The sequence below is a fragment of the Carlito syrichta genome, unplaced genomic scaffold (genome assembly GCF_000164805.1).
Source record: "Carlito syrichta isolate Samal-C Ts95f unplaced genomic scaffold, Tarsius_syrichta-2.0.1 Scaffold313978, whole genome shotgun sequence".
NCBI classification, from domain to species: Eukaryota; Metazoa; Chordata; class Mammalia; order Primates; family Tarsiidae; genus Carlito; species Carlito syrichta.
In genome coordinates, this window is record NW_007258074.1 from 242,581 (window position 1) to 268,569 (window position 25,989).

A 25,989-nucleotide genomic window follows, 5' to 3' on the forward strand; every position below is an offset into this window, starting at 1 on the left:
CTGATGTAGAAGGATAGCCTGAGCCCAGCAAGTTGAGGCTGCAGCGCCCATGAGTGTGCCACTGCACTCCAGCCTGGGCAACAGAGTGAGACTCCATTAAAAAAAAAAAAAAAAAAAAAAGACATTATATAAAGAAGAATAGCAAACTGGAAGTAGTAAACAGCACAAATCATGGATTCCAATTCTAGTGTTACAACAACTAACTAAAATCAGGTTTAATCTAATCTCCTTATCTAATATATGAAGACACTGAACCAGATCAGTGGTTTTTAGTTTTCTTTTAATCAGTGTTTGAAGGTTATTTTTCAGTGGGGTAAAATGACACAGAATACTAATCAGGGCTAGGAGTGCCAACCACTTCTCCACAGCTAAAAATCACTTAACTAAATATTTGAAGTTTCTTTCAGCTCTAAAATTTTATCAATCTATTCAGTATATTTGGAAGCATGTGCTCCATGTCAGGCTCTCTTGCCCACTTATTCAATATACTTACCCACTGAGAACAAGGAACTACATTGGCCAGAGCCATCGCTATAGGGAGCTCTCCCTGATCACCCATCATGGTGACCAATTCCACCAGTCTCTCAAACCGATCTGCCAACACCGTTTCTGCAAGTGTGTCAAATTCTGTGCCTTGTTGAAGGATTTTTGTCAGAACTTCCATAAATGTAGCTCTTGTCTGGAGATCCTTGTGGTAACCTAAACCTGATATGAACAAATAGATGCAGATTTACTAAAATGGCCTTGCCCAAGTAATTTTTACTTGTCTTATATGCCAATTCTCTAGGTTTTATATTTCTATATCTCACCTATGGAGTGCATGAGGCCACTGTCCACATTGGCATTGAGTAAGTTTGACATTGCAAGGACTGTACAGTGTCTCAGTGATGCCAGCCTCCGAGACATGCCACGTTTCCTGCCACCTGTCTGTGCATTTTCATCTTCAACTTCACTACAGTCATTCAAAAGGTTCATAAATAATGTGAAGTATCTGAGAAATAAAAAAACTGATCTTTACATAGTGAAGGCGACATCAACTAACCAGACATTTCAAAATAATCACATGTGTCGTATGAGTGGCTCTGGGTTATCTGCTTCTCTCCTCTTTGGGATAATCAGTCAGGGAGGCCCATTATGAAGTAGGTGGTGCTGGATCAGATTTTATTCTGACAAAGCCCAGTACACATTTCATAACATAAAAAACAAATAGATGCAATGATTCCTAGCAAATGTGTCACTTTTAATGTTTAGCATATAAAATTAGTGGTTCAAAAAGTTTGAATAATGTCATTTTAAATGACTTAACGAAGCAATCCAGGCTTTTTTACAAGTAAAAACTTACTGATCACATTATTTTCTTTAAAAACTACAAAACAGCTGTTTTCTAGTCCTAGTTCTACCATGGGAACTGTTTCTTCACAAGTGTGGTATATTTTATGAGACAGCAGCCAAAGGCCATAATACCAAAGCAATTAAGTTCATTTTCTAAATACAATCATTTGGCACTTTGGTTACACTTGCTTTGTTTTATTACTTGTGGGGCTTTTTTTTGTTTTCCACTTTGTGTTTTTGATGACTGAAATTTACTTAAGAAACAGCTGTGACTTGGCTTCCATCAATTCCACACCATCCCCTTCCTCAGGCTGCAGCGGGAGACCTGCTAGGAGTGAAACTACTGCTTCCATGCTTGCCTGGTCCAAATCTCTGAAGAAGAAAAAAATTTACAGACAATAAATCTTCCAGGTTGCTTCATTCCACCTTCCCCTCAAATAAACCTCTTACTAACAGAAACAGATTTTAGGAACTACCTATTTAATTAAACAAATTATTAGCACAATTTTAATACAAGTTAACATGCAGATCCCAGAATGCAAAAGCATTTCAAATTGGGGAGAAGATGATAATAACAATCTACAAAGTAATCTTGGCAAAATGACTCCTTTAAGTCAAAAGTATGTACAGTTGGCCCTCCATATCAGTGAGTTCTATATCCATGGTTCAACCAACCACAGATTGAAAATATTTGGGGAAAGAAAATAGACAGATGCAGCTGTACTGAATTTGTTCAGATTTTTTTCCTTGTCATTATTCCCTAAACTATATGGTACAACAACTATTTACACAGCATTTACATTGTATTAGGTTTTATAGATAATCTAAACATAATTAAAAGCATATGGAGGTTATGCATATGTAAGGGCGGCCCTGGAACCAACCCCCCACAAATACCAAGAGACTATACTATCAAAACAGCCTGCCCAAAGAAAGATAAATGGTTATAGTCACAGTATTTAATCACTTTCCGATATGTGTCAGTAAGTATTTATCATTATAGCAAACTTACACAATTCCTTTTCTGTCTCAAGTACTTGAATCAGGAAAGCAGTTACTTCTTAGACTCAACACAATTAAGTTCCTTAAATAACATCTTTATTTATCTAATCATAAATAAATACAATTCAAGGCTTTATATCTTTCCCTATTTAACTGCAGACTATTCTTCCAAAATTAACTACACTAACTTCCCAAACATAACATTTTCTCACATTTGTTTTTTGTTTTGTTTTGAGTTAGAGTCTCACTCCGTCACCCAGGCTGGAGTACAGTGGTATGCTCATGGCCACCGCAATCTTGACCTGGTGGGCTTAGGCGATCCTTCTGCCTCAGCCTTCCAAGTAGCTGGAACCACAAGCCTGTGCCACTAGGCTAGGCTAATTTTTTTTTATCTGTTGTAGAGATGAAGCCTTGCCAATTTGTCCAGGCTGGTCTCAAAACCCTCGACTCGGGCAAACCTCTCGTCTCTGACTCCCAAAGTGCTGGGATTACAGGCATAAACTACTGCGCCTGGTTCACATTTGTTTTTAACTGAAAGTCTGTTTAAGAAATTACAAAGATTTATATCTTTATGTATTTCAAATGCAAAAGCTTAGCATTTAAAAAAACATAAAACACATAAAATATGTATACAATAGCTATACTGTAGCTGTAATGCTTAGAGTAAAAACTGCTAATACTTAAAGATCGATCTCTTTTTTTCTTTTTTACCTTGTAAGACATTTTACATCATCATCTGCTGCTTGGTTTGATGTTCCCATAACCCAGTCTGTCAGGTATTCTACCATCTTATTTCTACAGAATGATGGAGAAAAGAGAAATAACAAACAATTTTCTTAAAGCCACACACACACACACCTTTAGTCACACAAGATTTTTTTTAATGGTACAAATAATTTGCCAAATAATGGTGACACAACAACTTTATAAGAGAGATTCTGCTCAGATGTAAAAATCAGAGGGGCACAAACACGAGCAATTTGGATGCTGATCCTCCACAATGGCCCCAAATTATAATATCGGTTTTAAACCAGAATCAAACTATTAACTCAGCATAGCACAATTTTAGAAATTGGCACCAAGTTTTAAAATCTGAGAAGACATGCAGAGAAAAACAAACATGTAAAGTGTTCCCTTTCCACTTCCTCTTTTCCCCCCATAACCAGATTCTTACATTTTTCTGTTCTCCATTTAACAAATTAAGATTTACAAGACCCTACTTTCCTCTTCTGAGAACTCACCTGAATTTCATCTCTTGACAAAATGAGAGGTCATCTCTCCTTGCCATCATTACTTCAACTAACTGACACAATTTCGTTTTTATTTGAATTGCATGAACCATGTTCCCAAGTACACGAACATATCTATTAAGGTATAGAAATATTTTTTTAAATTACCAGATATAGACAAAAGAAAAGGCATTCATAGTTGCTAAGTAAAATTAACTAACTATAACTTCAGAAATAATAAGATTTTTATTTTATAGGAATATATACAACTTCTGGTTACCTTACTGTCACACTCTGTTTTGTGCACAGTAAAGAAATGAATGGCAAATTATTTCATCAATTACTACCAATATCAATGTGTAAGCAATATTTTGGTATCTCTTAGAATAAGTTTTTGCTACTTTTCAGTAGAACGCTTACCTGACCAGATTTAACATCATTGTTTCAATGCTAGCTTGCCCCAGATGTTCAGAGCTGCCTTCAGTAGGATTATCTAGTAAGTTCTTCATTATAGCTATGGTTTGCTCTACAAATTGAGTATTGGTATCAGTCAACAAGACCTACACAAAGAACAAAATACAACAGTGATCTGCCATCAGTGCACAGACTATGGAGAGATGAAACTGACTGATCTAAATATACACGCACAGAAATGCATCCACAGACATAGCAAAACAAGCCCATAGAGACACACAGACATTCATATTCATACACAAGGCATTCATACCCCCAGCACACTCACACACAAGAGTTTCTAAGAAGCAATCTAATCCCTACATTAGATAACTCTTCTTTCTGCAATTTCTTGGCTATTTAAAAAAAACTGTTAGTAAATATTCATGCCAGTATGTAATTTAAATAATGTGAAAGAAAAAGTCTTCACTATTTCAAACAAGTCACTATAATTACAGGGAAGAGTGAAAAAAAAAGACAACATCACTTTACCTGTCCCTGGGAGTCAAAAAATTTGCTGATGGTATTCTTCAATTTGTTAAAGAGCATTGGATAAAGAGCAGGACTCAATTCTAGACCCACCAGATCTTTAACATTAGTCCGTATTTGAAGTCCTACTTTCTCATGGTTGCACACCATTAAAGATAACAGTCGATCCATAAATTTGCTGACAGGCGTATCTGCATTTCCCTCGGAGGACATCACAGAAATCATGGAACCCTTACGCTCACTGACTGGACCCATGGGTGGGCTATAGGTTGCCAAGCCAGAATTGCTTCTCTGCTGCAGGCACACTCCCCCAAGGGCACAAAGGAAGCCAGTCATGTTGATCCATTCCTGCAGGGAGTCTGTGTCAGATAGATCTATGGATCCTCCTCCACTCACATGGGACATTCGCCTCTTAACAATAGTCTTGTGAAGGCTTTCAGCAGCCTAAACACAAAATTTTTATGCAAAGCATGAATTCAACCTTAATTAGTTTATCTTGACAAATTACTCTTTATTCAACATTTCTTCCATGACAAAAGTACATTTTTTACATCTTAAAAATCAAAATATGAAATTACCATATACATTTTTAAGGAGCTACTGATATATTTTTGTCATAGCTAGAATAATATAATCAACCCAGAGCATCAAATTTCTTTTTAAAAGCTTTGATTCACATGGATGAGCCTTGAAAACATTATGCTAAGTGAAAGAAACCAGTCACAAAAGCCTAAATACTCTATAATTCCATTTATAGAAAATGTCCAGAAGAGGCAAATCTACAGACAGAAAGTAGATTAGTGGTTGCCTAGGGCTGAGGGGTAGAAGGCAGAGAGGTGGGAAAATGGGGTGTTAGGGACAGAGATAGGTAAAGAGTATGGGTTTGTTTGTTTTTTAGGTAATGACAACGTTCTAACATTGACTGTGGTGATGGTTGTACAACTCTGAGTATACTAAAAATAGTCACTGAATTGGACACTTTCAGTGGGTGAATTATATGTCAATATATGTATATGTGAGTTGTATATCAATTAAGCAAACAACCAAAAAGCTTTTCACTCCCACCAAAGCTTTCATTCTAAGCTACATGTCCTCTCCAAACATGAGATTAGGTACACAATTTTGCTTCACAGATTAGGCATACAATTCACCATTGAAAGTGTCCAATTCAGTGACTGTTTTTAGTATACTCACCGAGTTGTCCAATCATTACCACAATCAATTTTAGAACATTGTCGTTACCTTAATATACATATATACACATACACACATATATAATGTCTTTCTTGTTCTAATTAAGTATGAAAGAAAAAAAGCAAGGGAGGAATAACCAGTTTTTCTAAAATACCTAATAATGAAAGCAATATGGGTATTACAAATCAAATACACAAATAACTGATGGTTAATTTCTAAATTAATCGTTAATACAGTTGATACTAACAGTTGGTGGGTGAAATGATATAGCTGACAGTAGTTGATGAAGGAAATGTCCAAATTTTAAAATTTCATTTAATCCATGGGTTCAATATGCTGCCCACCAGAGTCCTTAATTAGAATACCTAACAAACTGGGCTCAGTGACTCAGCCTGTCATCCCGCGCTTTGGGAGGCTGAGGTGAGTAGATTGCCTGAGCCCGCAGGTTCGAGACCTGCCTGGGCAACTTAGCAAGACCTCATCTCTACAACAAATCAAAAAATCAGCCAGGCGTGGTAGCACATGCCTGTAATTCCGGCTACTCGGAAGGCTGAGGTGGAAGGATCGCCAGAGCCCAGCAGGTTGAGGCTGCAGTGGCCGTGAGCAGCCACTGCACTCCAGTCTGGGTGACGGAGTGAGACTCCAATTCAAAAAAAAAAAAAGAATACCTAACAAAATAGCAAAATGAACTGTTTCCATTTCAATTTATTTTTCTTGTCTGTTACTCCTTTTCTGAAAATTCTGTGAAATACCCTGTTGAAAGAAGAAAGAGCAAGAAAGAGGATAAAGGAATGGTTTCTACCATGAATGCTCTCTAGCAAAGGTGCCTGAAATTTCTGCCATGACATATTGGACAACACTGTATCTCTGCTGTCCAATATGTGTGACTAATGGGTGGCTAACGGGTACTGGAAACGTAGCTACTATATAACTGAGAAACTAAATTGTAATTGAATTTAATTAAGTTAAAATCTAATTTAAATAGGCACATGTAGCTAGTGACTACCATATTAGACCGTGCTGGTCTAGCTGAACCATGACTAAATATAAGTCTTAAGACAACTATATACTTATTATTCTAAGAATGACTCACACAGATTAAGTATGTTAAGTAGATCAATTAATAGACAAATATCAACTTCACAAACATACCTGGCCATCTTCCATTTTGGCTTTTGGATAGTTAAGGATTAGTTTTGTAGCTTGCTCCCATTTTGCATGTGTATCTTCCCAAGCCTAAAATGAAGGCAATTATCACTTAAAAACAACTTTAAGTCTAGAGCTAAAACTTCATCAGTACCAGTCAAGTTTCAAACTCAGATTTGCTTTAAAAGGTATTGCTGATCATACACCTGTAATAAGGGGCTTCTAAAACTGGGGGTGGGATCTGGGGGGCGGGGTGATGGAAGCTTCTGTTGCTACGTGCATACCTCAGTGTTTCCCGCAGTGGGATGCTCGATGCGCCTCAGCAGTGCCATCACTCTTTTCTGAAGTGCTGCTCTTCCTAAACAAAAACAACAGCAAATCGAGTTACTATGCTTGGAGTCCTGCTTGCCCATGGAGCCCCACTCAAAAGGCAGAGTATGCAGAGTAGAACAAATGCTTCAAATGACAGAGCCAAAAACTTCCTTTTACCAGCCTCACAGGAAAGGTGTTTCTCTTTGACTCCACAATGTCCACAGCATAAAATAGCTATTCTTATTTATAATCTACTCAAAACATGCCAATGTGCTTAAAGTGTCATCATACACAACTCAAGCAGAGGAAATTACATAATCTAAAACTGATAGTAACCTAAACTGCCCGTTATTTTTAAAATGTATATTAAAAACTCAGTGAGAGACTAACAATTTATTTCAAATGTTATTTATTTCCACCCTACCTTGTTCAGAGAAGGATTTCAAATAAGCTACTTGAATTTGCCCCATAAACGTACAACGGAGTAACATGAAATACAGTCTTATGTTCCTAACACAATCAGATATCAGGTGATTTGAGGCAGAGTGAGTTTAGAAAAAAAAAAATCATTATCCACATTTACCTGTTGACATCATATTACTGACAGAGGCAAACTCCATGAACGTGTTATAGTTGGGCAGGAAGTTGTGCACCGACACTTCATCCACCCCACACCGGATATCTGCTTCCTCACAGAGGTGGCGGAAACAGGACATGGCAACCAAAACAGCTTCTGTGTCAGGGCTCCACAGAAACATGTACAGGGCCACTTCCAGCTTGGTCTGGGCTTGTCGGCATATTGGCGGGGCTCCACCGCATCCTGCTGCACTGTCCTGGGAGTCAGGGGTGGGAGGCATATATTTGAAATTTAGGTCATTTTATTTATAAAACCCAACAATGTAATAAACTGTGTGCCACATATATCAGTATGTAATAACTCACAAGCGCTTCCCCCTTTAATCGTGATAGGGATTTTTCAAACCCCAAAATATTTTGTCTAAATGAGAAATCAGATTATTTGGACCCATATAATGCTACTATCTGTCCAAATTCAAATCAAATAAGTATTATCCTACCCCAGATTCCAGAAATGTAAATTAAGTCTAACATGGACAAATAAAATGCTACAACATAAATCTACTGCAGAAAAAACATGTACTTCTCAGTCAACTGTAAATGACAAAGGAAGAGGAAGTAACAGGAAACTCTATCCACTTACTATAGGGAAGAAATAAAATAAGTACACTACAGCATTGACTGAGATAAGGACAGAAATAAGAACTAAATACTGCTGTACAGGTAGACTGGATTCTAAAATTACATATTCCCCAAAGATGAATGGAGAAACCAATTTACAAAACAAATGCATATTCTGCAGATAAAGCAGACAAATATCGCATTGCTTAGTTGTTTTTCTTCCCCCCTCAACAGCAGGTAATACTAAAAATTAGAGATAAAAAGGGACAGGGTCTCACTCTGTTGCCCAGGTTGGAGTGCAGTCATGTGATCACAGCTTACTGCAGTCTCAAATTCCTGGGCTCAAGTGATCCTTCCAAGCAGCGAGGACTAGAGGCATGCACCACTATGCCCAGCTAATTTTTTTTTTTTTTGAGTCTGAGTCTCACTCTGTCACCCACGCTGGAGTGCAATGGCATACTCACAGCCACTGCAGCCAAGACCTGCTGGGCTCAGGTAATCCTTCCACCTCATTTTCCAAGTAACTGGAAATACAAGTGTGTGCCACCACACATGGCTAATTTTTTGCTTTACTGTAGATACGAGGTCTCATCAGGTTTCCCAGGCTGGTCTCGAACCCCTGGACTCAGGCAATCCTCTCGTCTCAGCCTCCCAAAGTGCTAGGATCACAGGCTTGAGCCACTGTGCCCGACTCAACTAATTTTTTTTTTTAATTTTTATAAAGACAAGGTCTTGCTATGTTGCCCAGACTGATCTTGAACTCCTGACGTCAAGCAATCCTCCTGCCTCAGTTTCCCAAAGAGCTGGAATTACAGTTGTGAGCCACTGTGTTCAGTAAATCTGTACCTTTATTAGTTAGTAAATTTGTACCCTTTGTTTTTATCCCAGTAAATTTTACCTTTGTTAGTTGGTAGAACTTCTAAACTTCTGGGGTATGAATGACCTTTCTTTTTTTTTTCTAAATTTTTATTTTAAAGATGCAGGGTACAATTCAGGATTACGTAATACAAGTGGTCATCGTACTACAGGTAAAGTATGGGCCTCCCTCTGGTCCCTACTTTGCCTGATTTGAGATCAGGTACCCTTATTTGATGTTATGTACCTAGCAGTTTCTGGCTACTGCCAACCCCTTGAATTGTCTTTCTTATGGGATGGAGATTTATGATATAGTTACCAGTTAAAGCCTGTAAGCATCAAGTGCTATTTACACATAATTTCCTTTAATTCTCACAATAAATCTAGGGTACAAATATTATTCCCATTTTAAAGTTAAGAAACCAAGGCACAAGGATATCAAGAACTTGCCCAAGGTCCCACAAAGAGCAGTGACAGAACTAGACTCTAAGCATTTTTTATCTGTTACACTGTATTATCTAGTTGAAATTTATCAAGGTTCATTCAGAAAAAAATAGAGCAGAGATGATGATACAGGAAAATTACAAAAGCAGCAGCTTACCATGGAGGAGTTTCCTTTTCCCTTCCGGAGGGAAGTTCCAGGAGTACAGGTACGTACTAATTCTTCATGATCCATGGACATTTGACTGGTATTTGCACTGGAAGAAACATCACACCCTAACCCGAAGAGGAAATGACAGGAACTTCTATCTGCCTGCTAGAAAAAGGAAATAAATAAGCTCTACCAAAGCACTGACAGTCAAGAACAAAAAACACTTAATGTGAGTTGTCTTCCTATGGAGACTATATCTTGGAAAACCCCTCCTCTCTCACTCCCTAAGCAATACCTAGAGGAACATTAATTAGAATCACATTAGGATGGACAGTGTGTTTATTCACTATCTTTTAAACTCATCTAAATTTTCCTCTCTCCAAATCATCAGAAACAACAGATTCTACAAATGTAAATTAATCCTAATATGGATACAAGCAAAACATCAACAACATAAATCTACTGTATGTAAATTACATTTGAAATCTCAATGGCAAAGATTTTCTCCCATAAGTTCTTATCCTGTGCCACGTCGGGAAAAATGGAAATTGACTTTTTAAAGATTAAGTTCTTCTGAACCAGTAACTAACACTGGTATATACACATATACGCCAAATATGTCAAAAGTGCAACTCTGTTGATCAGATAACAATTCATTACTGGATTACTGATGCTTGCACTCTGGAGATTATACTGTAGGCAAAGACATCAAAGTCCATAGTCTAATCTCTTCCCTTAGCTCTGGAATAACGCCAAATATCATTATATTGACATACCAAAATAAGCCAGACATAAATAAATCCACCTTATCATTAGTCTACTTCTAAAAAGAGACACTTTAATAAGCTATATGGTACTGAAAAGCATATGAGTTTCATATATTTAAGATTTCTCACAGCTATAATTCTAGGGCTAGAAAAAAACTCATTAAATCAAGTACTCCTAAAACTATCATAACAGAGGAATTCTTAAATTGATTAATTATAGAGACCATATGTTAAAAGAAATTTAAGGCTCTTTTCTAACCCCCACAGCTTCACCATGTTTCAATAGTTCAGAATCCAAAAATTTGACTCCATCCCATGGAAGAAATCTTCTGATATTTTCAAGAGATGAAATTTTTTTTTTTTTTTTTTTTGAGTTGGAGTCTCACTCCGTCACCCCGACTGGAGTGCAGTGGCATGCTCCCAGCCACCGCAGCCTCTACCTGCTGGACTCCGCCTCAGTCTTCCAAGTAGCCAGAACTACAGGCACGTACTATCACGTCTGGCTAATTTTTGATTTATTGTGGACATGAGGTCTTGCCAAGTTGCCCAGGCGGGTCTCGAACCCATGGGCTCAGGCAATCCATTCACCTCGGCCTCCCAAAGCACTAGGATTTGGGAGGCTGAGCCACCAAGCCCGGCCAAGAGGTGAAATCTTAATGGAAGGAATATAAATAAACCTAGATTGAGGACCCTCAACCTCTTCCCTTTAGCTTTTTGATAGATAACACTCTCTGGACCACCCTAGCCATGAGATCCAAGTCATAGATGAATTTGAGAGTAGAGATAGAATACATTCTTTAGTCTACTTTGGTTACAGCAGCCCCCATGGCCTATCCCATAGAGACCTGCTTAACTCACCTAGAATTGATCAACATTGTGGTTTTAAGGCCAAAGCCCCAGAATAATTTTTAACATGCTGATTTGTCAGCCACTCTCCTCTGCACACGTTTCCCTTTAAGAACCTTGGGAGAAGGAAGAAGCTGAAGTAGAGCGTAACTCGGCTAATAGACACTTCCTTAATCTCTCCCCATCACCATTCCAAATATTCTTCCATTTGTAAAGATGTCATTTTGCTTACCTTATTTTTAAGAAGAAATTTATTCCTGCAGATCAAAATTTCTCGTAACCACTTGAGAATTTCTGTGCTACTAAGCATTTGATGGGTAGTTAATTTCTTGCAGATGTAAAAAAGCATTTGTGAGCTGTAGTAACATAAAGTTCATTGTTACCAATATCATCAATAAATAACGTAACACAGATAACATCAGTAAATAAGAAAGGAATTATCTCACAGTGGATTTATTCAAGTTTAGAGAAGCTGAGTTTCCATTGTAGGGTTTGTTTTAGAGAAACAGTTATCAAAGTGTTAATAGTACCATAATCAAAGGAAGTAAGTCTACAAGTTACAGGAAAAAAAGCAAGTACTTATAAGTCCCTTGTGTTTCATCAAACTTCCAGAGTTTCATCCATAGATCCCATCCTTGCAGTGGACATAAGAAGAAATGATAAACCACGTGCACAGCAGAGACTGTTTATAAACTGAGTGCTCTAGAGCAGAGATCTGCAAATTACCACCTGCAGGCCAAATCCAGCCCACCGTTTGCTATTTCAAATAAAGTTTTAGTGGACCACAGTCACACCCATTTATTCATATATTGTCTAGGGTTGTTTTCATGCTTCTAAAGCAGAACTCAATAGTTATGACAGAAACTGTATGACCTACTAAGCCTAAAATATTTACTATCTGGCCCTTTAGAGAACAGGTTTCCTGATCCCTACTCTATAGCTGCACTGTCTGACATAGTAGCCACTAGCTAGCCACGCACGGCTATTGAGCACCTTAAATGCGGCTTGTCCAGACTGAGACGTGCTATAAGTATAAAACACATACCAAACTTTGAAGACTTTATTAAAAAAATACAAAATAGCTCATTAATAACTTCTATATTGATTACATATTGAAATTATAATATTCTAGTTATATATGTATATACATACATATGTGTATATATACTGGGTAAAATAAAACATTATTAAAATTAACTTTACCTGTTTCTTTTTACTTTTTAATGCAGTAAGCAGAAAAATTTTAAATAACGTGATTCACATGATATCACTACTGGAGAGCACTGCACTAGAGTTTAAGATTTAATTCAGCAGTAACAGGCGTGCCCATTTCCATAGGATAATGGCAAACTTGGTTTGCACACTTACACTTTCCTTAATGCGGTAACTTTATGCTTTGAAAGGTTAATAATTTATATAACCTAGAAAATAGACTATAACATTCAATAGATATTTTTGTCTTCTACGCAGATGTCCATTATTAATTTATTCATCAAAAGCCTTAGTATTATGGAAAATTTATCAAAAATCATAGTTTAAAAAATTTTTAAAAGATTAATGTTACAAGATGTTATTTTAGGCTTATTATTGTGAAAATTTATTAAAAACACAGTAGTTACTACTTAGAAATCTGAAACAGAAGCTAATATACCAAACGACAGTACTTATAACAGATGAAAAACTTAAGTGCTACTTTTAAGAACTTATTTTCTAAATTGCTGTGATATTTTTCTTACAGTTAAAACAAGAAATATTCTAATAATTTCAAGTCAAATAAAATCATAAAACCTCTGGAGGTATAAGTAAAGTTTTACAATAAACTAAGCACTGTAGAGTGAATAAAGACAAAAACTGCATTAAAAAATAAAAGTGCAAATACCTAATCTCCCAAAATGTTTCTACAGGAGCATCAGGATTCCATAAATCAATGCTATCTAACTGATGAAGAACCAGCAGAGCCTGAATTAAAAAAAAAGAAAAAGGGAGAGAGAGAAGATTTACTCAAAACATTTTTTGGTAAACATAACACTGGAGTATTTACTTTACAAGTACTAAAAAATTAAGCTATTTCATGTACAGCCTCAACATACAGTAAAAATTAAAAGAGAAAATGCTGGAGAACACAAATTTCTAAGGAATAATACACATACCTAAAGAAATCACTTTACTTCTATCATTCTTATTCTATATGGCATGCACATATGAAGTTAAATAAAACAATATATAACCATAAAAACTGCTTTAAGAAACAACATAATTTCAATAAACCATTAAAGAACTTTGTGGAACAAAATGCTAATCTCCACACAAGGAGGGCTCACCCAAATTAATGCACACAGCCAAAGATAAAAGTGAAGATTCTCTTGCTTGTCACAAATTCTTTTGCAACAGAAAAGATAAATTCAAAAATGAGAGGAAGCAAAACAAACTTTGCATTTCATAGCAGATTATTCACCTGAAGTATTTCAATTGACCATAGAACATTGGGATTTGGCTCACAGAACATTAACAGAAATTAAATAATCCATCTAAAATGTATAACTAACATGTACACTATTATTACTGAAATTAAAACCATTAAATATACAAAGAGTAAAATGTAGATTCTTCCTTCTAACTGATCCTACCTTAACTCCAATGCCACAAAGACTCCTGCCTCCCCTCCCAAATACTGTTGAGTTCTGCACATTTCTTTCAATCCTTGAGCAACATATTTGATGATTTCCTATCTTTTAAAACCTTTTCTTAAAACTCGAACAAAACACTATTTGGAACAGGTAATGAAAACAGATTCCTTCTCTTAAAGCCAAACCAAAATGCATGAGCTGCAAATATCTGCACTGATAACCTGCCTCATGCTAGGGAAAGACATGTAAACGTCTAACCTTGGACCACTCTGTAACTCCAAAAGTTATAAATTATATAAAGATCAGACCTATATTATCTTATTTCAAACATATTCACGCTTGTGCCATTATACTTCAGCCTGGGCAACACAGTGAGACTCCGACTCAAAAAAAAGAGAAAATGTTAGCCTTTTCCCAGCCTTAATATGACTGTTTTTCTTTTCATGTTCCCTTTTTAAAAAAATCTTCCACATATATTTTAACAAAGCTATAAACATTGCATACTCACTTAACACTTCATAAATATTTTTTCAGATTGCCGTGTGACCTAGACAGGTTTTAATGAGTGTTTAACAGGTCACCAAGTTGAAATACCATTCTCTTGTTATTGAATACTAGCCCATTCTCTTACTAGTGAATATTTAAAGTTCACCTGATATTCTCCTATTATAAATGAAAGCAATAGGCATCTACATGTGAAGATTTTTCCTTTTAAGTTGTATTCACAAGATTTTTAAAAATCATAGAAATTTAATTATTTGGACAAAAAACTGGAATACTGTATAACTTCTGCCAAATAGCCTTCCAAAAAGAAGGCAAGTATTGTACCAATTTATAGGACCAATATCAATGTACACAAATATAAGCAATAATTACATAATGAATGCTAAAGTATTTTAAATAAACATTTTCACTAGAGCATACAGTAAGTACAGTAAGGTAGCAAATCAATGAATTTTCACAAAGTATACACCCCCATCATTATCCAGATCAACATTATAAATGCCCAGAAGACTTTTATACATACCCTCCCAGTCACTGGCCCTTCACAAAGGCAGCCATTGTTCTGACTTCCATTACCACAAATTAATTTTGCCTGTTTTTGAGCCTTATATACAAATCATACAGCACGTTCTCTTTGTGTTTGGCTATTTTCACCCAATGTCTGTGAGATTCATCCATATTTTGCATTTAGCAGCTCATTCTTCTTCATTGTTGCACAGTATCCAACTGATTGAACATAACCAAAATTATCTAGATTACTGTTGATACATTTGAATTGTTTCCAGTTTTGAAGGGTTATTAGAAATTATACTGTTAATTTTTTGTATGTGTCTTTTGGTAAACACAAATATGCATTTCTGTTGGACGTATACATGGAATTGCTAACTCATATTTAGATACCGCAAAACATTTTTTTTTTTTCAGTTGGAGTCTCACTCTGTCACCCAGGCTGGAGTGTAGTGGCACACTCACAGTCAACCCAGCGTCGACCTGCTGGGTTCCAGCGATCCTTCTGCCTCAGTCTTCCAACAGCTGGAACTACAGGCACACACTACCACACCCGGATAATTTTTTATTTATTGTAGAGACGAGGTCTCGCCAAGTTGTCCGGGCTGTTCTTGAAGCCATGGGCTCAGGCAAAGTGCTGGGAGTACAGGCTGAGACACCGAGCCCAGCCTGCAAAACAATTTTAATGGTGGTTATACTAATTAATATAATACTAGTAGAGTATGAATGAAAACATAGTATAGTCATTTGACATTTCATGAAATTTTTTTGTTATTGATTTCTAACTTAATTCCATTATGGTCACAAAAAATATTCTGAATGATTTCAATCCTTTGGAAATTGTTGAGCGTTGTTTCATTCATGCTCAGAATACAATAATTGTTCCATATGTACTTAAAAACAAAGCTCCATGTGTACTTGAGTATAGTACTCTATATGTGTGAAATAGGACAAATTTGATAATCATGTAATTCAAATCTCCTACTCTTTACCTTTTTTTTGCTTCAGAGTTTAAGAAAGGTATGCTCAAGCATCCCACTATAACTGGATTTGCTCTCTATATTTTGAAGCTTTCTATATTCTGAAACTTTGCTATCGGGTTCACACAGAGTTTTATTTTCTGGAGGGACTGGATCCCTTTATAATAATATGCCCCTCATCATCTCCAGTAATGTACCTTGCTTTAAACTCTGGATCTACATATTACACCAACCTTCTTGGGTTAGTGTCTGTGTGGTATATTATTCTGTCCTTGCACTATCTTCCAGTGTCCTTATATTTAAGATGTACCTAACGTAAACACCACACAGTAAGATTTTTGCTTTCCTGGGTGTTTACTTAAGAGAAATGAAAGCATATGTCCACACATAGATTTATTTATAATGATCTTTCTAGATTTATTTGTAATAGCCAAAAACTGGAAGCAACACAAATATCTGTCAACAGGTAAGCAAACTGTGCTATATTTATACAATGGAACACCATGCAGCATAAGAAAACATGAATTTTTAAAAAGGGAATACTGACACGTGCAAAAACACAGATGAATGTCATAATACTAAAGCTGACTTAAAGAAGATAGACAAAAAGTATATATTTTGTGACTCCATTTACGTAAAATGCAAACTGACCTATAGTATCAGAAAGCAGGTCATTAGTTGCAAAGAAGGCAAGGGGGCAGACAAGGGACAAGAAGGGTAGGGAGAGAAGTTAGGAGGGGGAACTACCAAGGAGCACAAGGTAACTTTTGGAGTAATGGGTATGTCTACCTCAGTGAATATCAAGAAGTGAATAAACTGTGGGATGGATCATCATCAGTGGAATACTTCATCAACAATCAAAAGGAAGGAGCTAATACATTGCAACACACGAATGAATCTTAAAAACTTGCTGAGTGAAAGAAGGCATACAAGGTCAGGCTTGGTGGCTCAGACTATAATCCCAGCACTTTGGGAGGCCAAAGCGAAAGGATTGCCTGACTCTGTGGGTCAGAGACCAGCCCGGGTAACTTGGCGAGACTTCGTCTCTACAATAAATCAAAAATTAGCCGGGCATGGTAGCGCACGTCTGCCGTTCCATCTACTTGGAAGGCTAAGGCAGAAGGATCGCTGGAGCTTAGCACCTGCTGGGGTGGCTGTGAGTGTGTGCCACTGCACTCCAGTCTGAATGAAAGAATGAGACTCCAACTCAAAAAAAAAAAAAAAAGAAAGCATACGAATAAAGATACATTATCTAACCATTCATATGAACTTCTATACAGGCAAAACTAATCTAGAGTGACAGAAATCAAACAGGTGGCTGTCTGGGACAGGCATTGGGAGCATTAATTGCCCTAGGACACAAGGGAACTTTCTGTGGTGATTAGAAATATTCTTTTATTAAATGTAAATTATGCCTCACTAAAATTGATTTAAATTAAAACCATATTCATTAAGTAATCAATACATAAAATTTTTTTAAGTCAACTGCATTCACACCTACTAAAACAGATAATCAAACAGTCAAACGATAACAAATGTCAGCAAGAATGCAGAAGTACATTGCTAGTGGGAATATAAAATAATGCAGTAGCCTTGGAAGAAAGTTCAGCAGTTCCTAAAAAGTTCAACAGAGTTACCATTTGACACAGCAATTTCACTCCTAGATATATCCATACAAGATACGTCCATATAAAAACTTTGACACAAATTGTTATAGCAACATTATTCACGACATCCAAAAAGTGGAAACAACTCCAAATGTCTAGGAACTGATGACTAGATTAACAAAATCAATATTCGTACAATGAAATATATAGCAATAAAAAGGAAAGAGACACTGATTCATGCCACAATATGAATGAACCTTGAAAACATTATGTTAAGTCAAAGTAGCCAGACATAGTAGGCCACATATTGTATGTTTCTATTTATATGCAATGTCTAAAATAAGAAAATCCATAGAGACAGAAAACAGATAAGAGGTTGCTAAGGCTTGGGAGAATGAGAGGATGACGAGTTTCTTCTTGGGGTGATAATGTTCTGGAATTAGATAGCGGTGAATATATAAAATCCACACTTTAAAATGGTGAACTTCATGATATGCGAATTACGTTTCAATTTTTAAAATTAATACATATTTTAAAAATTCAAAAAGTCACCTGTGATTAGAAAATCTTGAACTCTTTTACTAAGCATAAGAATTTGTGCAGTGTTGTTCTACTGATGTTATAAAAAAAGTAAAACCCTTCTCTCTCCATGAAGCTTTATAAAGCAAGGATAGTCACAAACATATCATTTCCAGAAATGACATCTACCTATTACTCAAAGAAACCATACACTAAAGGAACATTAAAAAAGGTACATAATTACAATCTTCCCTTCAAGAGCCTAGAATTCATTTTCCTCTTACCTCCATTGCTTCTTGAGCAATCTCTGGCATGTGTGACTGAGGGACCAGCTGGACAAGCCCTGTAATTAATTCTGCTGTACTGCCTTGGGTCTCAGGCCCCTGTTTTCTTGGATTCTGCAAAGAAAAAAGGAACTTCCATTTAAAAAAACATCAGTTCGCAGGAAGAAAGAATGGAGAGCAACTGCTAAAGGATATCTGCTTTCTTTTAGGGATAATAAATATGTTCTAACATTAGATAGTGGTGATTGTTGCAGAACCTTGTAAATGTACTGAAAGCCACTGAATTGCAAACTTCAAAATGGTGAATTTTATGGTATATGGATCATATCCCAAGAAAAATAACAATATAATTTTTAGCCAGGCTTAGTGGCTCAGCCTGTAATCCCGCGCCTTTGGGAGGCTGAGGTGAGTGGATTGCTTGAGCCCGCGGGTTCGAGACCCTCCTGGGCGGCGAGACCTCATCTCTACAATGAATCAAAAAATCAGCCAGTCATGATAGCGCATGCCTGTAATTCCAGCTACTTGGAAGGCTGAGGCGGAAGGATCGCTGGAGCCCAGCAGGTTGAGGCTGCGGTGGCCGGGAGCGGCCACTGCACTCCAGTCTAGGCGACAGAGTGAGACTCCAACTCAAAACAAACAAACAAACAAAAAACAACATAATTTTTAAAAAATGAAAACAACCTGCTTTTGTTAGGAATTCTCTTAATCCATATCTATACTTGTCCATTAATGTGAATAATATCTGGGAAAATTCTAATGAAAAGGAAACAAACTAAGTACTAGCTTTTCCATTAAGAAATTATATCAATAATATGAGGGGTAAATAATTTTTTGGACAAGTAATATGCTGGCTAAATAATATACCTCTGGTTTGGAACTTACTGGTTGAGCTTATACATGATTGTGATCAAAGGCAAAGAATATACATATTGGATGGAGACCGCATGGTTATCCTGTACAGTCCTCTTGCCCAGGAACAAGGTCCTGCCCAAATCTATACAGCTGGTATCAAAGGGAGGGATAGAATCCACACCTCCAGATACCCATATGTCAGTTCTTTCCATTGTGGAAAAACATAGCATGCTAAGCAACAAAAATTCATGTTGCATATAAATGTGAATGCCTATCAATTTAAAGAAACTAAAATGTTTCTCAGAATGCAGAAGCATCTTTTTACACTTAAAGAACTATTTGCACTTCATTTAACTGAGGTCAATACAACTTCTGTCCACATTTTATCTTGCTAACTACAGATTCTTCCCCATTATAATGACTAAGGTAAGCCCTCACCCTATTATATCTGTAATTCAAAACTATAGGCCCATTTCCTGACACTTATATTAATTTATTCATAACCAATGATGTTTACTGAACACCAAAGATACAACAATTAAAAAAGATGTGTTTCCCACTCTCCATGAGCATGTAGTCTCATGGGGTGACAACATCTGTAAAATAATCAAAACAAGCATAAATCTGCAAATCAGGTAACAGGGATCAAGGTACATGCTACTATGAGAGTCCATAATAGGGGAATGCAGCCTGGTCAGGGAGGCTTCCTTAGGCAGTAATAATAACTAAAAATTAGTAGGAATGACCATGAAGAGTAGCAGGAAACAGATTCTAGGCAGAAGAAAAAGCAAGTGCAAGGGCAGATATGAAGGACTATGATAGAAGAATCGAAAGAGAGGCCACCATGAATAGAGAAGACAAAGAAAAATGTAATGAATGCTAGATGTAGATGAAGTGGTAGGTAGGAGACTTTGCATGACCTTGTAGATCTACTTGGAACTTGGTCTTTTGTGCAAGAATGATTTCAATAAAAGGTTTTAACTTGGGCAGGGCAATGTTAAGATCTCCAGTGCAGATAAATGATGTCGAGGCCTGTAAGAAATGATGCAAGCCAAGCAATTGGGAGGTTTGAAAAACTGAGAGTAATAAGATGGAAGTCTTATTACTTTAAAAATACCAAGATTGATACCATTTAACAATTATTTCTATATTCTTCTTATTTACTAAGGTACAGAATTTTAATCAAAGGCAAATAAAAATACAAAATGATTAAATATTTACAAGGAATCTTTCACGTACTTATGGTTACTTTGAGAAAAGCTACTGACCACTAGATGGCAGCAAAGAAAATAATTTTCATTTTAAATGACCCTTGGAAAACAACAAGTTTTACTTAAACTCTTCTTTGAATATGAATATATTTAACACAAAGGCATCAATGAGCTTGATACCTTCTTTGAAACTGAATTATAGCCATGTAAACAGAGTGATGCTAATATTATGTGACTCTTATGATGAAATAATGCCACAAATAGCTTGCGACACACAATACTTTTTCTGACAGATTTTATGAAATTTTTCTATGAAAAATATCTATTTATTGTATTAGACTTCCAATTTTGAATGGGCTTTCCAAAGAGTTCAAAATATCATAGGCCTTTTTGTGGTGACACTGATCCTTTTGGGAATTCTATGTTCTCTCTTCTCTCCAGAAAAATTATTCATACATACACATTTTTTAAAATTCAGGGGCTTCATAGAACTCTTGAAGCCATAGGCATTTAACCATTAACCCCATATTATAGTAATTTGAAAAACATGCCATCAAAATTGAAAGCACCTTAGCACTCAAAAAGTCTGTTTCTGAACAAAGCAGAAAGAAACTTTGCCTAATCTGCTCTCCAGGGACTGGAGAAATTCAACAAAGGTTAAATATATCATCCTATGAACTTCACAATTATACAACTCTTGTATTTGGAGCATTTGTAATATTAGTGTTAACTGTATCTTATTAATAAGAATGATAGCTAACATCTAACATTTATTTAGTGATTACGCACCCAGCATTGTTCCTAAAAGCATTATATATACTATTTCAATCATCTTTTTTTTGGAGTTGAAGTCTTGAGGTATCACTCTGTTGTCCAGACTGGAGTGGAGTGGCAAGATCACTGCTACTGCTGCCTCAGTTTGCTGGGCTCAGGCGATCCTTCTGCCTCGGCCTTTTAAGCAGCTCAATCTTCTTAACAATCTGAGGTAGTAACTGTTATTATCCCAAGATTTCAGATGAGAAAACTAAGTTCCCCCAATCACATAGCTAGTAAGTAGTCTGTCTCTAGAGCCCATGCTTTCAACCACTCCATTTAACTATCACTCATTTATATTATTTACATTAGCTTGAATTACTCTGTGTTCCAGAATCATGTTCTTAGGAATCTAATACCACCTGAGGCAGTAAGAGCAAATCTATGACAATAATTGAGTACTAATCACAACAATTTTCATCTCCTTCTGTTTCTTTTTCTTTTCTTTTTTTAAGTCAGGGTATCACTTTGTCACCCAGGCTGGAGTACAGGGGCATGATCATGGTGCCTGGGCTCAGGTAATCACCTGCCTCAACCTCCTAAGTAGCTGGCGCCTGCCACCATGCCTGGCTAAGTTTTTTATTTTTTGTAGAGATGAGGTCTTACTATGTTACCCATGCTGGTATCAAACTTCTGGGCTCAAGTGATCCTCCCACCTTGGCCTCCCAAAGTGTTGGGATTACAGGTATAAGTCATCATACTCAGCTCCTTCTGTTCCTTACACAGTATTTGCAGGTAGAGCCAATGACAATTAAAGGTTGATAACAGAAAGGGGAACAGAAGAGCTAAACTTCTGGCAATAGTAACTGGAGAACCAGTGGTGTAAGAAATAGAAAGCACAAGTGATTTATGGTTGCTTCATTATTCCAATTCCATCCCAGGATTATACCCGAATATTATGTAACCTAATAAAAGGGTGAGGACAGAAGATCTCAAAGGATTTTAGTTTACTGATAAGGGAAATTAAAAAGAAAGATGAAGAAATCTGATCTAATTATATTAGTATTTTCCATAAGGTAGCTTTCTTAGGGGTGTCTTAGGTTTCAGGTATGATCAGAAAGAATCACTTCAGTGTTCTTTAACAACAGTCCACACGGTCTTGGCATTTCAGTTAAACCAAATTAAGTTAGTGTGACAATTTTGAGGCATTTCATTAAAAAAAAATACTTACACAAAGCAAGAGCTTTGGATCTGCATGAATGAGTTTCACCATGGACAAGAGAAGATACTTATAGCTTCTTGTCTCCAGGTCTGTAGGTTTTTCTTTAAATTTAAGGCTTGTTACTTTTTCTTTAAATGTAAGACTCTAAAAACAGAACAAAAACATGGTATCAACTTGTAAGACTCAGATGTAAGACTAAGAATAATAGCTATCCACCTTTTTAAAGGGAATTTATTATTAAAAAAAAGTCTTGGAAAAATAAACAGATATTTTATACCACTAAATGTGTGGTATTAGTAGAAATACTCAAAAGCACAAGGTTAACATAATGAAGCTTAAAAGAGCTTTTTAAAAAATTTGTACTACTTATATCATTCTTAATCAGTCTAGTAAAACTTAATGAAAAGCTATTAAAATGCTTAAAGCTTAATATCAGGTTGTAAAAAAAAATCCTATGTAAAAACAATTTTCCAAAATATGAACACATAAGGGAAAAAATATTTGGCCTACAGCTCTCACAGATATACACACTGGGAAACTCAATTAACAACACTATTCCCCACACATACATACAAATATTTCATAGAATCCACAATTATCAACATTAAGATGCATCATTATTTGATGTCCCAAAAAGAAAGAAAAAATCACTGTCAATTGCAAGACACCACACAAAATAAGACACATCCCCAATTTCAGAGAAATCTCAGAGAAACGTAAAATAAGTGCTTCTTAGAACTGATGAAATATGTTATACAGGCAATCTCTGTATTTAACAGTTTAATTGTAAATTTTGCTTTTTCTTTCTACAGCATTCCATCTCTCTCAAGTTACAGAAGGCATACATTTGTCTGAAGAACATTCATAAGACAAAAAGAGAACTCTGAGAAAGATTAAATTATGGAAAATGTTTCATCATACTATGATGAACTAAAGTAATTATGGACACTATTCAACCAAAAATCCAACAGTGATACTCTGCATCTTTTATCACCCTTCTCTCTATTCTTATAAAGCATTTCATTTTTCCCTTTAAAAGGACACAAAAAATCTGGTTTTGAAATGAATGTCTTTATGTGAGCATAGATCTAAGTAGCATCTGTGCACCCATGATAAAAAAAAGTCCAAGTAAACAGACCATCTTCCAAAGTTAAAAAGTGGACATGCATATCTATAATATGCATCAACTATCCTCAATGTTTAGTTATAAAAATGAATTTATTATTATGCCCAAGAAGACCGAAGGCTTTTTGATCCTCAGTGGAGAAGAATAGCTATGCAATATACACATTTATTTTCAAGAATTACCCTACAGAGAAGAAATAGCAAAACTTAAAAATAGTGCTTGCTTTTATAACTCCCAAGGCAAATGTCCTATCAAATGTATTTAATCAATCCTGGTTTTATTGTTTTGCTCGTGTTAAATTTTTTCTCATTTATCTAAATTGAGGTGTTCCACCTAAGAACAAGATGAAGCGTTCATGGAGGAAATGTATTTACCATGATGTAACTAAGTGTATCTATCAAACTGTTCTTCCCTGATGCTGCCATTGCACAGGAACACAAGATCAGAGAACAACTTGCAGATTTAAGAATCACTGAATCATTCCTTACTTAGTAATCATTTCCAAAAAGAGTGAACAGAGTCACAAGCTATATAATAACATTCCAGTCAATACAGACTGCATGTACTACGGTGGCCCCATAAGACTGTAAAAGAACTGAAAAATTTCTATTGTGTAGTGACATCACAGCTATTAAAATGCCTAAGCATAACACATTGCACATGTGCTTTTGGTGATGCTGGTATAAACAAACCTACTGTGATGCCTGTCATATAAAAGTATAGCACATACAACTATATACAGTATATAATACTTGATAATGATAATAAATGACTGTTATTGGTTTATGTCTTTACTATAGTACACTTTTTATTGTTAGAGTGTACTCTTTCTACTTATATATATATTTTAAAGTTAAATGTAAAACAACCTCAGGCAGGTCCTTCAGGAGGTATTCTAGAAGAAGGCATTGTTACCACAGGAGATGACAGCTCTATGTGTGCTATCTTCCCTAAAGACCTATCCGTGGGAAAGACATGGAGATGGAAGACAGTGATATTGAAGATCCTGACCCAGTGAAGACCTAGATTAATGTGTGCTTCTGCCTTAATTTTTAACAGAGTTTTAAGAATTAAGATTAAATTTTTTAAAATAAAGCTTACAGAATAAGGACGTAAAGAAAAAGTAGAGCCGGGCTCGGTGGCTCAGCCTGTAATCCCACGCCTTTGGGAGGCTGAGGTGAGTGGATTCCCTGAGCCAGCGGGTTCGAGACCCGCCTGGGCAGTGAGACCTCATCTCTACAATAAATCAAAAAATCAGCCGGGCGTGGTAGCGCATACCCGTAATTCCGGCTACTCAGAAGGCTGAGGCGGAAGGATCGCCGGAGCCCAGCAGGTCGAGGCTGCGGTGGCCGGGAGTGGCCACTGCACTCCAGTCTGGGCGACAGAGTGAGACTCCAACTCAAAAAAAAAAAAAAAAAAGAAAAGAAAAAGTATTCTTGTACAGCAGTCCAATGTGTTTTTTTAAGCTAAGTGTTATTACAAGAGTCAACAAGTTTTAAAAATTTTTTAATTTTGGCTGGGCTTAGTGGCTCAGTCTGTAATACCAGCACTTTGGGAGACCGCAGGTTCGGGACCAACCCGGGCAACTTGGCAAGACCTCATCTCTACAATAAATCAAAAAATCAGCCGGGCGTGGTAGCGCATACCCGTAATTCCGGCTACTCAGAAGGCTGAGGCGGAAGGATCGCCGGAGCCCAGCAGGTCGAGGCTGCGGTGGCCGGGAGTGGCCACTGCACTCCAGTCTGGGCGACAGAGTGAGACTCCAACTCAAAAAAAAAAAAAAAAAAGAAAAGAAAAAGTATTCTTGTACAGCAGTCCAATGTGTTTTTTTAAGCTAAGTGTTATTACAAGAGTCAACAAGTTTTAAAAATTTTTTAATTTTGGCTGGGCTTAGTGGCTCAGTCTGTAATACCAGCACTTTGGGAGACCGCAGGTTCGGGACCAACCCGGGCAACTTGGCAAGACCTCATCTCTACAATAAATCAAAAAATCAGCCGGGCGTGGTAGCGCATACCCGTAATTCCGGCTACTCAGAAGGCTGAGGCGGAAGGATCGCCGGAGCCCAGCAGGTCGAGGCTGCGGTGGCCGGGAGTGGCCACTGCACTCCAGTCTGGGCGACAGAGTGAGACTCCAACTCAAAAAAAAAAAAAAAAAAGAAAAGAAAAAGTATTCTTGTACAGCAGTCCAATGTGTTTTTTTAAGCTAAGTGTTATTACAAGAGTCAACAAGTTTTAAAAATTTTTTAATTTTGGCTGGGCTTAGTGGCTCAGTCTGTAATACCAGCACTTTGGGAGACCGCAGGTTCGGGACCAACCCGGGCAACTTGGCAAGACCTCATCTCTACAATAAATCAAAAAATCAGCCGGGCGTGGTAGCGCATACC

At 36.7% G+C, this 25,989-nt stretch overlaps 1 protein-coding gene across 3 annotated transcripts in view; it reads right to left on the reverse strand.

Annotated features, from left to right (window-relative positions):
* Positions 1-25,989, reverse strand: part of NF1 (neurofibromin 1) — a 200,159-nt gene that overhangs the window by 129,116 nt on the left and 45,054 nt on the right. For all 3 annotated transcript variants that reach the window (XM_021718895.1, XM_021718894.1, XM_021718893.1), the window contains 15 exons: positions 22,490-22,624; positions 18,443-18,556; positions 13,294-13,373; positions 11,647-11,770; positions 9,811-9,966; positions 7,741-7,990; positions 7,130-7,203; positions 6,852-6,935; positions 4,509-4,949; positions 3,984-4,123; positions 3,576-3,698; positions 3,046-3,129; positions 1,588-1,704; positions 810-991; positions 494-705 (listed from right to left, as the gene is read on the reverse strand). In XM_021718895.1, the coding sequence (XP_021574570.1) occupies positions 494-705; positions 810-991; positions 1,588-1,704; positions 3,046-3,129; positions 3,576-3,698; positions 3,984-4,123; positions 4,509-4,949; positions 6,852-6,935; positions 7,130-7,203; positions 7,741-7,990; positions 9,811-9,966; positions 11,647-11,770; positions 13,294-13,373; positions 18,443-18,556; positions 22,490-22,624 (2,316 nt within the window). The remainder of the gene's footprint in view (positions 1-493; positions 706-809; positions 992-1,587; positions 1,705-3,045; positions 3,130-3,575; positions 3,699-3,983; positions 4,124-4,508; positions 4,950-6,851; positions 6,936-7,129; positions 7,204-7,740; positions 7,991-9,810; positions 9,967-11,646; positions 11,771-13,293; positions 13,374-18,442; positions 18,557-22,489; positions 22,625-25,989) is intronic.